At 53.6% G+C, this 13,262-nt stretch overlaps 6 protein-coding genes across 6 annotated transcripts; 3 read left to right on the top strand and 3 right to left on the bottom strand.

The window, feature by feature from the left end:
- Positions 1-374: 374 nt before the first annotated feature.
- N7510_011013 (uncharacterized protein) lies at positions 375-2,065 on the top strand (the record flags this gene model as incomplete). Its single annotated transcript, XM_056982938.1, has 3 exons — positions 375-1,030; positions 1,091-1,972; positions 2,029-2,065. 3 exons carry the CDS (start codon positions 375-377, stop codon positions 2,063-2,065), a joined length of 1,575 nt encoding a protein of 524 aa, XP_056828432.1.
- A 350-nt stretch (positions 2,066-2,415) lies between these two features.
- Positions 2,416-3,693, bottom strand: N7510_011012 (uncharacterized protein; the record flags this gene model as incomplete). The annotated part of the gene is made up of 1 exon (XM_056982937.1): positions 2,416-3,693. One exon carries the CDS (start codon positions 3,691-3,693, stop codon positions 2,416-2,418), a length of 1,278 nt encoding a protein of 425 aa, XP_056828431.1.
- A 319-nt stretch (positions 3,694-4,012) lies between these two features.
- On the top strand, positions 4,013-6,412 carry N7510_011011 (Mcm10/DnaG-type zinc finger protein; the record flags this gene model as incomplete). The annotated part of the gene is made up of 1 exon (XM_056982936.1): positions 4,013-6,412. One exon carries the CDS (start codon positions 4,013-4,015, stop codon positions 6,410-6,412), a length of 2,400 nt encoding a protein of 799 aa, XP_056828430.1.
- A 971-nt stretch (positions 6,413-7,383) lies between these two features.
- Positions 7,384-8,741, bottom strand: N7510_011010 (uncharacterized protein; the record flags this gene model as incomplete). Its single annotated transcript, XM_056982935.1, has 2 exons — positions 7,384-7,918; positions 7,978-8,741. The coding sequence occupies 2 exons, from the start codon at positions 8,739-8,741 to the stop codon at positions 7,384-7,386; spliced, it is 1,299 nt and encodes a 432-aa protein (XP_056828429.1).
- A 393-nt stretch (positions 8,742-9,134) lies between these two features.
- N7510_011009 (uncharacterized protein) lies at positions 9,135-10,837 on the top strand (the record flags this gene model as incomplete). Its single annotated transcript, XM_056982934.1, has 5 exons — positions 9,135-9,428; positions 9,487-9,901; positions 10,150-10,463; positions 10,575-10,704; positions 10,767-10,837. 5 exons carry the CDS (start codon positions 9,135-9,137, stop codon positions 10,835-10,837), a joined length of 1,224 nt encoding a protein of 407 aa, XP_056828428.1.
- Positions 10,838-11,445: 608 nt separating this feature from the next.
- On the bottom strand, positions 11,446-12,292 carry N7510_011008 (uncharacterized protein; the record flags this gene model as incomplete). The annotated part of the gene is made up of 2 exons (XM_056982933.1): positions 11,446-11,955; positions 12,026-12,292. 2 exons carry the CDS (start codon positions 12,290-12,292, stop codon positions 11,446-11,448), a joined length of 777 nt encoding a protein of 258 aa, XP_056828427.1.
- Positions 12,293-13,262: the final 970 nt, after the last annotated feature.

Genomic DNA, 13,262 nt, shown 5'->3' with positions numbered 1-13,262 from the left:
GGTCCACAAATCCGATCATAAGGACCTTGAGACCATAGTCCCACAGTCGTCGTGATCCACGGGATATCGCCAGGCTAATTAGCTAGTCCACCACCATCGGGATGCCGTTCGACGGAGGGCATATGCCCTGGTCGAGCCTGTAATTACAGTAGCGGCCTGTAGTCGACATCGAACCAATCACCATCGAATTGCCTCATTCGGCCCGACCAGGGACTCTCTCCCCGCACAGCGCTATCTCCAAACGGTCACCGCACGCAGCATCCCCACCAACATTCCGTGAATTTATCCGGGGAGACGCCGTCGTCGTCATTCTCCATTTTCTCTTCTTTTTCCTTTCTTTCCCTCTCACTCCTTTTTCTCCCCTCCTATCTGCCATGTCTCCCTCCCAAGAGCTCGTCCCGCAGACCGAATCCATCGCCGAGGTTTATGCCACCGACGATGCCTCCGTCGCTTCGGTGGCGCCGGAACACCAGCAACGGTGGGCCGCGCTGATCTCGCAGTTCAACAAGACCTACAACCACCGCCCGGACTTTGTCGCACGCAGTCCCGGCCGCGTGAACATTATCGGCGAGCACATTGATTACTCTCTGTACGATGTGCTGCCCACCGCCGTCAGCGTCGACGTGATCATGGCCGTCAAGGTCGTCCCCGCCAGCGCATCTGGCGCCACCGTCAAGATCGCGAATGTCTCGCCCAACAAATTCCCCACGCGCGAGTTCAGCGTCCCCCGCGATACGGATATCGAGATCGATCCCAAGAAGCATGAGTGGGTCAATTACTTCAAGGCCGGCTTGCTGGGCGCACTCAAGTTCTTGCGCAAGCAAAAGTCCGATGGCTCGCTCGTCCCCGCTAGCATGGAGATCTTGGTCGATGGCAATGTTCCCCCCGGTGGTGGCATCTCCAGCAGTGCCGCGTTCGTCTGCGCCAGTGCCTTGGCCGTCATGAAGGCCAACAATCACAACGTCTCCAAGCAGGACCTGCTGGATCTGGCGGTCGTCTCTGAGCGGGCTGTCGGCGTGTATTCGGGCGGGTAAGCAGCGTCAATTCCGCAACGACTGTATATTTTCTGACTTGAATATCTTTCCTACAGTATGGACCAAGCGGCCTCCATCTTCTCGAAGCGTGGCTATCTGCTCTACACCCAATTCTTCCCGCAGTTCAAGGCGCAGCACGTCCCGATCCCGACGGCCGCGGAAGAGATCACCTTCCTCATGGCACAAAGCTTCGTCACCTCGAACAAGGCTGAGACCGCCCCGCGGCACTACAACCTGCGCGTCGCAGAATGCACCCTGGCGGCGGTGATTCTGGCCAAGCATTTCGGTCTTACTCTCCCCAAGGATAACAGCTCGCTGGGATACAGTCTCCGGAACTTCCAGCAGCAGCTGATGACCAAGGAGGAGCGGCTGCAGGACCCACTGGAGTACCAGATCGACTCGGTGATCCAGGCCGTGCAGGACCTCTTGACACAGGAGCAGGGCTACACGCGTGAGGAGATGGCTCAACTGCTGGGCATCACCGTCGCCGAGCTCGAGTCGACCTTCCTATCCGCATTCCCCGTGCAAGCGGAGCGGTTCCTCCTGCGCCAGCGCGCCCTGCACTGCTTCAAGGAGGCTCGGCGCGTGCTCGACTTCACGGCGTGTCTCGCTAAATCGTCCCAGCTTGACGAGAAGCGCATCCACTACCTGGGCCAGCTGCTGAACGAGTCGCAAGAGTCGTGCCGCACGGCCTACGACTGCAGTGCGCCCGAGGTCGACGACATCTGCGCCATCGCTCGCCGTGCTGGTACCTGGGGTAGCCGGTTGACTGGTGCTGGATGGGGCGGTTGCACTGTCCACATGCTGCCCCAGAGCAAGGTTGAGGCGGTTACCAATGCTCTTCGCGACGAGTACTATCTCAAGAAGTTCCCGGATATCAGCGCCGAGAAACTGGAGCAAGCCATGGTTATCAGCAAGCCGTCCAATGGCTCGTTCTTGTACGTTTTATGATCCTCTAACGTGAGATTTGGTCACTGATTGACTTTCATTATAGGGTTACGGGAGCTGCTATTGACCAGATCCCTCTCTAAGTCCTCTCCTATCGTGAAATGGCAGACCCCTTGGTATGAGGGCTGCTGGCTATAGGAGTTCCAAAAAAATCATTCCATGTTCCAAAAAGAAACATACCCACCAAGCACAACACTCGATAGATATACCGTATAACGGTTGGGCGAGAAATTTGAGGTTTAGGGAGACTCAAATGGTCGCTGTCCGTCTAGATCGCGTAGAAACGGTGCTGCTCCGTCATGCTGTACATAAGCCCATACTGGATGGTTGTTTTGGTGAGATCGGGCGGGATAGGAGCATCGCTGCGGCAGGCGTGTATGCCGTTGGGGGTTCGAGATGTTAAATGGGATCTTGTTTGCTATTATAGCAGCATTCAAGTCTTCTTCTTGGCAGCAGCCTTGCCGAAGAAATCACTCATCTTCTTCATCCCAGTCGTATTGACCTTTTTCAAGTCCCGAACACCTCGGGACTCAGCTGCCTTTTTCTTCTTTTCCTCCTCATCCTTCCTGCGCTTCTTCTCGGCTCTTGTCTCCGCTTCTTCATCGTCCTCATCCAACCCGCGCTTGCGGCTGAAATCAGACATATTCCGTGACGCCATAGCCTCGGCGCGGAGATCCGCAATTTGTTTGAGACGCTCCGTCAGAGGTTTCAAATCTAGCGGGCTCTCGGGAGAGGCGAGGATCTCGTCCAGCCGGGTGCACAGGGACGGCAGGAGGTATGACTCCTTGATGAAGGTCAGCGCCGTGGAGATTCGGAGTAAGCGAACCACAGGGTCTGAAGGCATAAAATCTTCAGCACCGGGTGGTTGAGGAGCTGGGGTCGACTCGTCCGCAGGTGTCGACACAGACGGCGTCGCCGTAGTAGCCATTGTCGACGGCGAGTCCGGCCGTTCCTCTGGTTTCATGCCTGACTCGCTCTCGTTCGATGAGGTCTGGCTCGTCACAATGTCTTCCCGTTTGACGGCCATTAGCGGAGTAGCGAGGGCTTGTCGAACAAACCGCTCTTCCAAGCTTGCCGGCAGGCCATGAGCGACCATGCGCTCCGCTTTACCGATCAACTCCCGGACCAGCTTTGTCTCGCTGAAGCGGAACAGTTTCTCATCCCCCGCTTCCACAGTGTCACAGATAGCCTCGACGCGCGAGAGGAGGGCTGGTTGAAACGTTTCATCGTAAAGAACATGGCGCAGATGCGGTGGCAGATCGTCTTGCGAGTCAATTATATCGTCCAGTGGCTGAAACAGCGAAGGGCCAGACTTTGAAGAAGGTGAGAGCAATGGGATCATGAGAAATATGATATCAATTGGTGTTGCAACCAGCAATTCGGCCTTCTTGGCAACTGTAGCTTTCGGGGTGACGGCCGCATCCTCATCTTGAGAGGGAATCTGTGAGCATGGCGTGAACAGGATACTTCGTCCCGGCTGTGAAGGTGGTGCGACAACGGTAAACTCGTAGACGCCGCGGTCCGGACAGAATAAATAACGCGCTAGATCTCCCGACTGCGGATTCGGCAGGGATAGTAGTCGGGCATTGTCACTGAATGAAGAGGGGAGAATGAAAGTCTTGCAGGGTGTCTCTGGCGTCAAGGGCTTGGGTGTTTGCTCTGTCTGTTTTGGCTCGGACTTGGCCGCTGGAGCGGATCGTGTTCGCGGCATTATTATCTTGGTGGGCTGTGGTCGTAGAATGGTTAAAACGAGGCGATCAAGGCTGGTGGCTCAGTTTGCGAGCCATGCATGCAGTTAACGTGCGTTTGAAGGGAGAATATTGCGAAGATGGAAACCGCGTCGCGTCAGTCACGCGACGAGTCATGTGATGATACATGCATCTTCAGGGCTGAGTTTCGTTCCTGCTTGTACATACTCCATACCACCTCAATTACTGCCTGGATGTACCGGTGACACGGTAATGGCAGGCCGCAAGGTGATTGATCCTTTACCGTCCTTATCCTCAGGACCTTGAACCCCACCACCAGTAATGTGCTTCCCAGCTATTGGTGTTTCGTCTACTGACCGAGGGGCTAGTGGGCGAGACCGAATGGCCCCCAAATCGCCCCGTGCGGCGATGCTGAGTTCTCCAGGCGGACGACGCAAGTACGAGGATATGCAGCGCCGTCGTGGGGACATGTCCCTCTTGAAACGCTCAAGCACCACCCCAAACATCCGGTCGAAAGCCGCACAGATCTTGGAAGAGGATGAAGATGTGGACGAAGATGACGAGGAAGACGAGGAGACGCTGGCTCTCAAACTCGAAGAGATCAAGGCTCGACTCAAGCTGAAGCAGCTCCAAAAGAGCCGCAGCAGATCTGGTTCAAACCAGAGCAATGCTCGCCCCTCTTCTGCTATCAGTTCCTCTTCATCGCGATTACAGGAAGTACAAAGCAGTCCGAGAGGGGAGAAAAGAAAAGCGGATGCAGATGGGGTTCAGGTTCCTGTGTCACCTACGAAACGAGAAGTTCCGGCTGCCAATCCGGCGTCACCGCGAAGATTTCTGTTGGGCATTGATAAGGGTTGGAAAGCCAGCGATGTATCGCTGAAGCGGGCTCCTAGACATGATCAAGTTGGACGCCGACCCAGTGATCTTTCTTCTCCGGCTGGACTCAGCAAGATCAAAAGTTTTAGTGAGAGGATGGCTGAGGGGCGAGCAGCCGAAAAGTCTCGCATGGAACGAGCAGCCAAGTTGCAGGCTAACCGCAGCTCGGGCTTCCAGCTGGACAAAGGCGAGATAGAAGCTTTCAAGTCTGCAGCTGCCGAAACAAAGCATCCAGCACCATCGTTAGCAGCCAGGGACCGACAAGTGGAAAGTTTCAGTCGTGAAGATATCCTGCGGTCTCTCGGTCAGTCTCGTCCATTGGGCATCAAGCGCAGCCAGACGACGCCAAACGTGCGGCGAACGGAGAACAATAACGATGACAGCCAAGGACGATCTCAACTACACAAACAAAACCATACTGCGGAATCAGAAACAGTGTCATCTACACACGAGGAAGAGGCCGAGTCGTCTGATCCTTCCAAATTCGAGTCCTACTCATCCTTGTATCTTTCAAACCGCATTCTACCCCATTCTTTCTTGAGCCGGAACCTGGCTAGCAAAACCATCCTCCGCATCCCCGACCTCCTCAAAACAGTGAAAGCGCCCGCTTTCGAGCTTCCAGAAGAAGTGGATGGAGACTTTGTCGTTTTCGGGATTGTGGCGTCTAAATCCAATCCCAAGGATATAAAACGTTCGGGGAACGCGACTGCGAAAGAAGCAGATCCTTATGACGATGGCCGCAACAACACAAATCGATACATGGTGATCACTCTGACTGATTTGAAGTGGACGATTGACCTCTTCCTGTTCGACACGGCCTTTCCTCGTTACTACAAGATCTCGGAAGGAACCTTGATCGCAATATTAAACCCCACGATCATGCCTCCACCAAAACACAAGCTGGATACCAACCGGTTCAGTCTCGCCTTATCTTCATCAGACGACAAGGTCCTGGAGATAGGATACGCTCGAGACATTGGATTCTGCAAAGCCGTGCGAAAAGACGGCAAGACATGCCAGACTTGGGTGGACGGACGAAAGACAGAGTTTTGTGATTTTCACGTCGACGTTCAGGTGCGGCGCACCCAGGGCCATCGCTCGGGTGTCAATAGCGGGTCTGGTACGTACGGTCCTGGCGGCCGATCCGGCTCACGAACCGGATATTTCGGTAGTGAAGGAGGCCGCAAGAAGGGAGACGGCCGAGGTGGTGACGCATCCAAGCAAGGCCTCAAGCAAGAAGGCCCCCAGTACCACTGGGGAACACAATCTACATACTACCTGGCACCGGCACCCAAAAATCGAGGCGCTGGCCGTTCCTCTTTCAACCCCGTTGCTGCTGGACAGACCGCAGCGAACTTGCTGGACAGCGTCAGCGACGATCCCTTCATCGCGGCCGGCATGATGGGCCGCGGAACGGACAGCAAAGAAGAGCGGCTCCGCAAACGCCTGGCGACGCAGCAGCGCGAGCGCGATATCACCCAGAAACTGTTCTCCAACCGCGTCGGCGGCGTGGGCGCCGAGTATCTTCGCGCGCGCACCGCCAACACCGAGACATCCCACGATGCTCCAGACAAGACGTCCGGAGGAGCTCCATCTACTCCGAAACAGCCCTCGTCCAACGCCAGTGTCTTGAACCTGTCCAGTTTTGGGAAGGCGCAGAATGTCCGCTTGAGTCCGATGAAGCGTGCTCGTGATAAACCCCATGGCAGTGGCGTTAAGAAGACGCGGTTTATTACTGAGAAGGGGATCAGGGAGGCGGGACGGGATAGTCTGGGTGGGCCGTCTGAGGCTGGCCAGGCTAGCATTCCATTCTCGGATAGTGATGATGACTTGGATATTATTTGAGGCGCTTCTGTTTGTTTTCTTGGCGTTGGTTCTTCTGGGAAGTGTCGAATCCGGGTCTGTTTCTTTATTCAACAGCACGGAAAGCGCTATCATCACGAGTCAATGACATGCATAATGTACTTGGTTACATGGAGCTGGTGGCGTAAGCAGGGTGCTGTCCACGCAACTTGTACCAAACGTGAGTAGTGGGCGGGATCTGAGAGTATCTGGCGTGGCGATTAGCAGTTAACAGGGTCCGAATGTATCTGCAAATCCAAGTCCAGTCTCAGGCAATTATCCCAAATTAGACAACACTGTTAGTATATGAATGGCAAAGGCCGATGAATTCGAGCCGAGTTACGGAACTACAACCTACGAAGCACAAGAGATGATCCAAAGGATTGACTGCGTCACCATTTCCCATTAAAATAAAAACAAAACCAGGGCGATCGAAGGATCCATCTTGACCAAGCCAGTAGAAACCTCAAAAGAAGACCGAAGTATGTGAAAGACGTGACAGCTCAACGCAAGAACCCTCGATACACAAGACAGGGAATCAAAAGCAACAAAAACTCCGTTTGTGGTCCTGCATACTAAAAAAACAAATTGGAGGCAAGTCACCACAAGGTATCCATGAAGTTCAATCCTAATCCCAAACAAAACAATTTTGTCCCATCCCGTCCTAAGCCAGACAGCCCTTCACTCCGGTGGAAAGACAAGAAAGAAAGAAAGAAACCAGCACGCACAAGTAGGAACCCAGAAAAAGGCCAAGAAGATGTGGGCTTGTCATGAACAAGCGAAATTACAACAGGCCAAAGGATAAGAATGTGGACATGCAGCACAAAATGGAGGCTGCACGGATGGCTGAAGAGCAAATTGAATGTCGCACGATGCATAATGTCCCTGAAGAAAAGAAAGAGAAGAAGAAAAAGTGATCCAGCGCTGAAGGGATGAGTGACGCTAAACAAGAAGGCAAGCCACTTGGAACGCGCTTAAGCCGACCGAACACCCCGGGTCCGCTTGGGAGCAGGGCCACTGGCGCCGGAGACTGGCTCAGCCTCACGTTTCTTAGGCGTGGTGCTGATTCCATCATCAGGGCTCTGCTTCTTGCGTTGCCAGCGGGCAAAGGGACTGCTTGGCTTCTTCTCGGTCTTCTTGAGGTCAGACACCACGGTCGGCGTGGCATCCACCTGGGTCTTGTCGAAGCGAGCACCAGAGCGCAGGCGCATGGTGGCACCGGGAGAGGCAGGGGTGGTTATGGGGGACTTGGGAGAAGGGGTGGACAGGTCGTCCTTGGCGTGCTCCTCCACGTCCGTTGCCTCGTCCTCGTGGTGAGGCTCATCGTCTTTGCTGGCCGTAGGGAAGAGCACCCGGGGCTTGATAGATGAACGAGTGAGAGGCTGGACACTGGTCAGGAGGTCGCTGGTGTCGGTGTCCATCAGATCAGGACGAGCTGCCAGCAGACCCAGGTCCTCATCATCATTGTCAGCCTCCTCGCTGAACTGGTTGAAAATCTTCTTTCCGCGGCTGTAGGAACGGCATTAGAAGATATTGATCAGGAGACGGGGGGGAGATAAAGTACTTACAACACACAGTAGATTCCATCATCCCGTTTGAGCGAACCTTCAACTTCGGGGTCGCGCTTTGCAGCACGTCTCTTAGAGGTGCGGGTGGGCGGCTTCTCCGAAGCCGTGGGCATGGCAGGATGGGCGTAGAAAGGGTTGTCCTCGGTGGGATCCATCGTGGGGATACGGTCCCGAGAGTCGGTGTAGATCTGGATGGCAGGCTGGCCAGGAGCAAGATCCTCCCCGAAACTCCCGAGGGAGAAGCCGGTGTGCTTCTTGGATTTCTTGGGGGTGGACATGGGGGGAGCAAAGAGAGCTCGAGCAGCCGAGTGATCATCCACAGCTTTCTTGGAAGGAGTTTTGATGGGAGTGGGCAGCATATCACCAGCCATGGTGGAACGAGATGTAGGGTGAGAGAGCACAGAAGTGTGTGAAAGAGAATGATGGCGGTAGTTGGAATCTGGCAGTGAATGAGCAGTAGTGGGGTGTGTGCCAGCGTGACCTCCCAATCTAGCCTTCTTCCGAGGACTACCTGGAGTCGATCTAGGAGGCGACAGCCCTTCCACCTCTACCTTGCGCTGCTTTTTGGGAGAACCACTGGCTCTGCTTCGCACACTGGGAGAACTGGGAGGCGGAGTCTTCTCAATTCGGGTCACCCGTTGGTTGGCCAGCCTGGCTGAAGCGCGCGTGGGATAGGGCTCATATCCATCGTAGGCAGGGCCATGTCGAGGTGCCGCAGGCATGCGCAAGGCAGAGGGCGATGGAGGCGGCGGAGTGGTCGCCATGATTGCAGAGTGAATGAAAGTCCTCGAGAGAACAATGCCGATTGCACAGCTAATCGGATGTGCTGTGAGAACAGTTTCGATCAAGGATTGGCTGGGGGTCAGACTGCGTGCAGCGTCGCAACAGCGGAAATCAACCGGGAAATATCGAGACGCGGTCCAACACACGAGACACGTCAATAAATAAGACTGACAACCCGAAATAACCACGATGCAGTCAAGATGGGAGGGAATAGCAATGTAATGATGGGAAGACAGGGAGACGACGAGGTGGAATGTGTTTACCCAGCCACGCTCACCGCCCTTGGGTGGCTGGTTGGTTGGTTCCCCACCAAAAGATGTGTTGATGCCCTTCCCGATTTGTCTTTCTGCCCGACTGCAATTCAACATCTCAACATGGCTTCGCGCAGTGCGGCCGAGGAGATGGAACGTCTCCAGTTGTCGGACGAAGACACCGAGGAGCTCTGGAACTCGCCCTCCAAACGGGGAGCCCACAATGCACCCAATCCACGATCCTCCGATGAGAAGATACCACCTACCCAACCCTCGCACGATGCCGGCGACACCATGTTTGACCGCGAAGAGGCACGAGAGGCAGCGCTACGGAACGAGCTGCAGAGCGTGCGGCATATCAACGAGGTGCTCGAAGGACTCTTGAGCAGCTTGGATCGCGCCAAGGGAAACATGGAGGTGAGCAGGGTGCCAATGCGATTCATTTGATTCGGACAGTCATTAACATTGCCTACAGACGGTCTCGAAAACAGTCACATCTGCATCGACGCTCCTGAATACCTGGACGCGAATCCTCTCGCAGACAGAACACAACCAGCGCCTCCTCCTCAACCCCAACTGGCAAGGCGCCACACAAGACGTCGCCGATATTGAAAACGAAGCAATGCAACGACAACAAGCTGCGGAACGGCGCGAACAGGCCCTCCAGCAGCAGCGAGAGGCGGCTGCTCGCAAGGCGGAGGAAGAAGAACGACGACGCATCGCGACGGGCAAGACCCGAGGAACCACGCGTGGTCGCGTCCGGAGCACGGGGCTGGGACGCACGCCCAGTACCAGTACGAGCACGTCGCGCACAACCGCTACGCGCGGGTCTACGACAGCGACACGGCGGCCAGCCAGCGGGATTGCGCGCGGGAGTGGCGTTTCCCGCGGTCGGGGGAAGACTTCATGATTCACTGATTGTTATGACTATTGTTTTGCTTCGTGTATATCATTTTTTTTTGTTGTCATATTCCCATGAAGATAGTTCGAGATGCAAATGAGAAGAAACGATATCATGCCTCAGGCATCCAGGGGTCAACATGCCCGATAAACCTAGCGCGCGATAAGGAGTCAGTCAGTTACTTCGACTGCCTTGCGCGACAACTTTCTCCCCCACACACCCACAGATCGACACAAGCAATGAACTTCGCTCCCTACCAGGACGAGTCCCCCGAGATCGAGCGGGCTCTGTCCCCTCCCCGCGGCGACCGCACCAAGTCGCCCAACGGCCGCTCGCCGCGCGCGTCGGCAGACCTGCCGCCTCCCAGTCACTTCGCCGGCGGAAACGGACACATGGGGCTCGGACGCGATGTCGAAGGTGGTCATGTCAGCTTGGGAGCGTTTGAGACTAGCCTGCCCATTCGCATGGATGTTGAGGCCATGCTGGCGTATCTGCTGCTGCCTCCGGCCGGAGGCGTGTTCTTGCTGCTAACGGAGCATAAGAGTGATTATGTGCGGTATGTACATGTGTTAGAGGAGGAGGTTGAGAAGTTGGAGAGAAGATATCTAGGCAGGTAGTAATGGTGCTGATTGAGATTATCGTCCAGATTCCACGCGTGGCAGTCTAGCATGCTGTTCACCGTCATCTTTATACTCCATCTCATCCTTGCCTGGTCCAGCTTCTTGTCCTGGACTCTCTTTATCATCGACATTCTCCTCATCAGCTTTCTGAGCATGAAAGCATATCGGGGTGGTGGGTTTATTCTCTTATCTATTTTTTGGGATACATGGATCTGACCCAGTTTCTCTCCTCAGTCGACACCCTCGAGCACTTTGAAGTCCCACTCTTCGGTCGCCTGGCCAACTCCTTTGTCGATGATGAATAAAAGATCCGCTTGGCTTTGTTTCTGGTCTGCTTTTCTAATTGTGAGAATGCGTGCCTGTGTTTCATATACCCTACCCCTGTCTGTACCTGCTTGCTCTTCGTATATTACGGTCGTTCGATGCGTTGCGTTGTGTTGTGTACATACATGCTATGTTGATATACTCCTTAGCTTATCTTTTCCGCTAGACTACGGGATGTGTTTGCATTCATCCGCTTCGAGTTGTAGTGACAAAACTCGATTTTATTGAACTTACCGCAGAATTAAATAAACCTCTCGGCTTTCTGTTCTATCTATTACGTTTTTCGAGATGACAATCGATGGCCAACTCTTATTTAGCCCTTGCTGGGTAAAACCCGTCACGGAATTCTCTTCTTCGCCCTCGTTGTTAGGCTTTGACATAACCTATAAATGGGTCGAAGACTTCGTGTAAAGTCTTACCTCATCTGCACATCGGGAAATGGATTTGAAGCAATGGTTATCTACGACAACCAAAAATTCTGTTGGAAATGGAACGTTGTATTGCCTCTATATAGTTGATCTGTTGATGAGTTAACATGGATGGGCTTGAATCGGTTGCTGTATCTGGTGCACACTGGGAATGGACCCCCTCAAACCCTCTGCGCCGCCACTTCTGCCTGGATTCCGGTGCTAGAGTCAGTAGTGTCGGGCGACGCTACGGCGTTATCCGTCTGTCGAATGAATTGCACCTTGAACTCAATGCTAAAGCGCCCACGGGGCAACGTCCAATTGCGATATTCACGCCAGGGCCGGTAGCTGAAGGACAGGAAGCATCGCACGAGGAACAGAGCCAAGTGGATCAGTCTAGATGTCCAGTGGGTGTTAACATGTATTAAGAAGACGAGTAGAGAGGATATTTTCGGAATGACTGACCCGAACACCACAGCCAACCAGGATACGACCTGGGCTATACGGATGAACCATAGGGGTACATCTGCGTTCCATCCGGAGCCGTCGAGGCCCAAATTCGATAGACCATTACCGATTGAGAATACGGCGATGGCGAGGTCCAGGATCAGGTTCAACCAGAGCCAGATAGGTCGGTTCCAGAGATATAGACGAGCCAGATTAAGGAACGAGATCAATCCGGCGGCCAGGAGCTGTTGTCGCTGTGGTCAGCGGCCTATTTTCCTGGTGAGGAGTATATATGTGCGTGACATCAAAACATACCGTCCACAAGAGGGCAACTAGAGCACCCTCTGGTGCCCAGGGCATGATATTCCCGAATCGGGCAAGAAATATGAATATGATGGTCAGGTTCAGAACAAGGATGAAGACCGCGAGTAGTGCCGAGCTCCACGTCAAAATGAAGATGGTTTTGGTACATCGTTGTTGATGTCTTTCCACAATGGGAGCGTATCGTTCATCATTCGGGGATCCTAATTCATCGGCTGTGGGGTCCAGCAGCAGCGGGGTATCTTCAGTGGTTCGCGACATTATGTCAATAATGAATTGAAGAGCGCAACGTAGCAATATTATTGGGAAGAGAGTCAAGAAGTTGTCGGGTTATCATGACTAACCTACCTAGGTAAAGGTCGCGGAATGACTCCCAGGCACCAACCAAGGCGCCAACAGGGTAAGCACTAGCTCCATCACCGTTCCGGGATATACTGTCAGGATAAAACCCCGAAGATTCTCTACAATCCTGGATAAGTCAGCTTGTCCATCAATCTTGTATCGTGCACATATAAATTGCAACCCTGGTGGTAGTGGTAGAGCTAGATGAGCATTTTTCTTCTATCCCACCAAAAATCGGATTCAAGTGCTGTAAATGTGTATCATGAGGCCTACGTCCCTAAATGTCCTCTGGCGCTCTCGTTTTTTCACACGACCTACTTTGATCGTATAGCGCTCCTAACATCGATCGCGTTATGATCTTTCTCCGGCTTATTCAATCCAGGGAGGCGTGGATGCTTCCAAATTGCGGGAAGCTTCTCCGAATACTTTTGTTCGAACGCTTACTGTATTCAGCTTCATCGGCCATTTGAACCGCAGTAAGTGGTTGGTTCTGTATCATATCGCCAATGAAATTTAGCTTGGAATGGGTAATCTCGGTGTTATGCTGAGCGATATACCTTACGCGACTCTTAGAGTGATATGTGAAGGCTTACGGCTTGAGTAGAAGGAGGGAGGGACATGGCACGTTAACGCAATGAATGTCCCAGGCAAGGCAATATTTGTGAACTGTTTATATGGGCAAGGAAGGACTGGCACATTCATTATGCCCCGGGAGATATACAATGCGGCCCAAAAAGGAAAACAGAATGGGAAGAACTGGTTCCTGCAAAAAGGGACTAATGGTGCAGATCCAATTACGCAATATCTACACACTCTGCGAATTTCCGACATGACATGGTCGACAACGTGCGGCAGTTTGAATCCCTCTATCAATGGACCAATAATGCTC

Source organism: Penicillium lagena, assembly GCF_028827675.1.
Source record: "Penicillium lagena strain IBT 129212 chromosome Unknown utg000008l_segment0_segment0, whole genome shotgun sequence".
Taxonomy (NCBI): domain Eukaryota; kingdom Fungi; phylum Ascomycota; class Eurotiomycetes; order Eurotiales; family Aspergillaceae; genus Penicillium; species Penicillium lagena.
The sequence above is the reverse complement of the archived record's forward strand: the minus strand, read 5'-3'. Positions and strand labels throughout refer to the sequence as shown.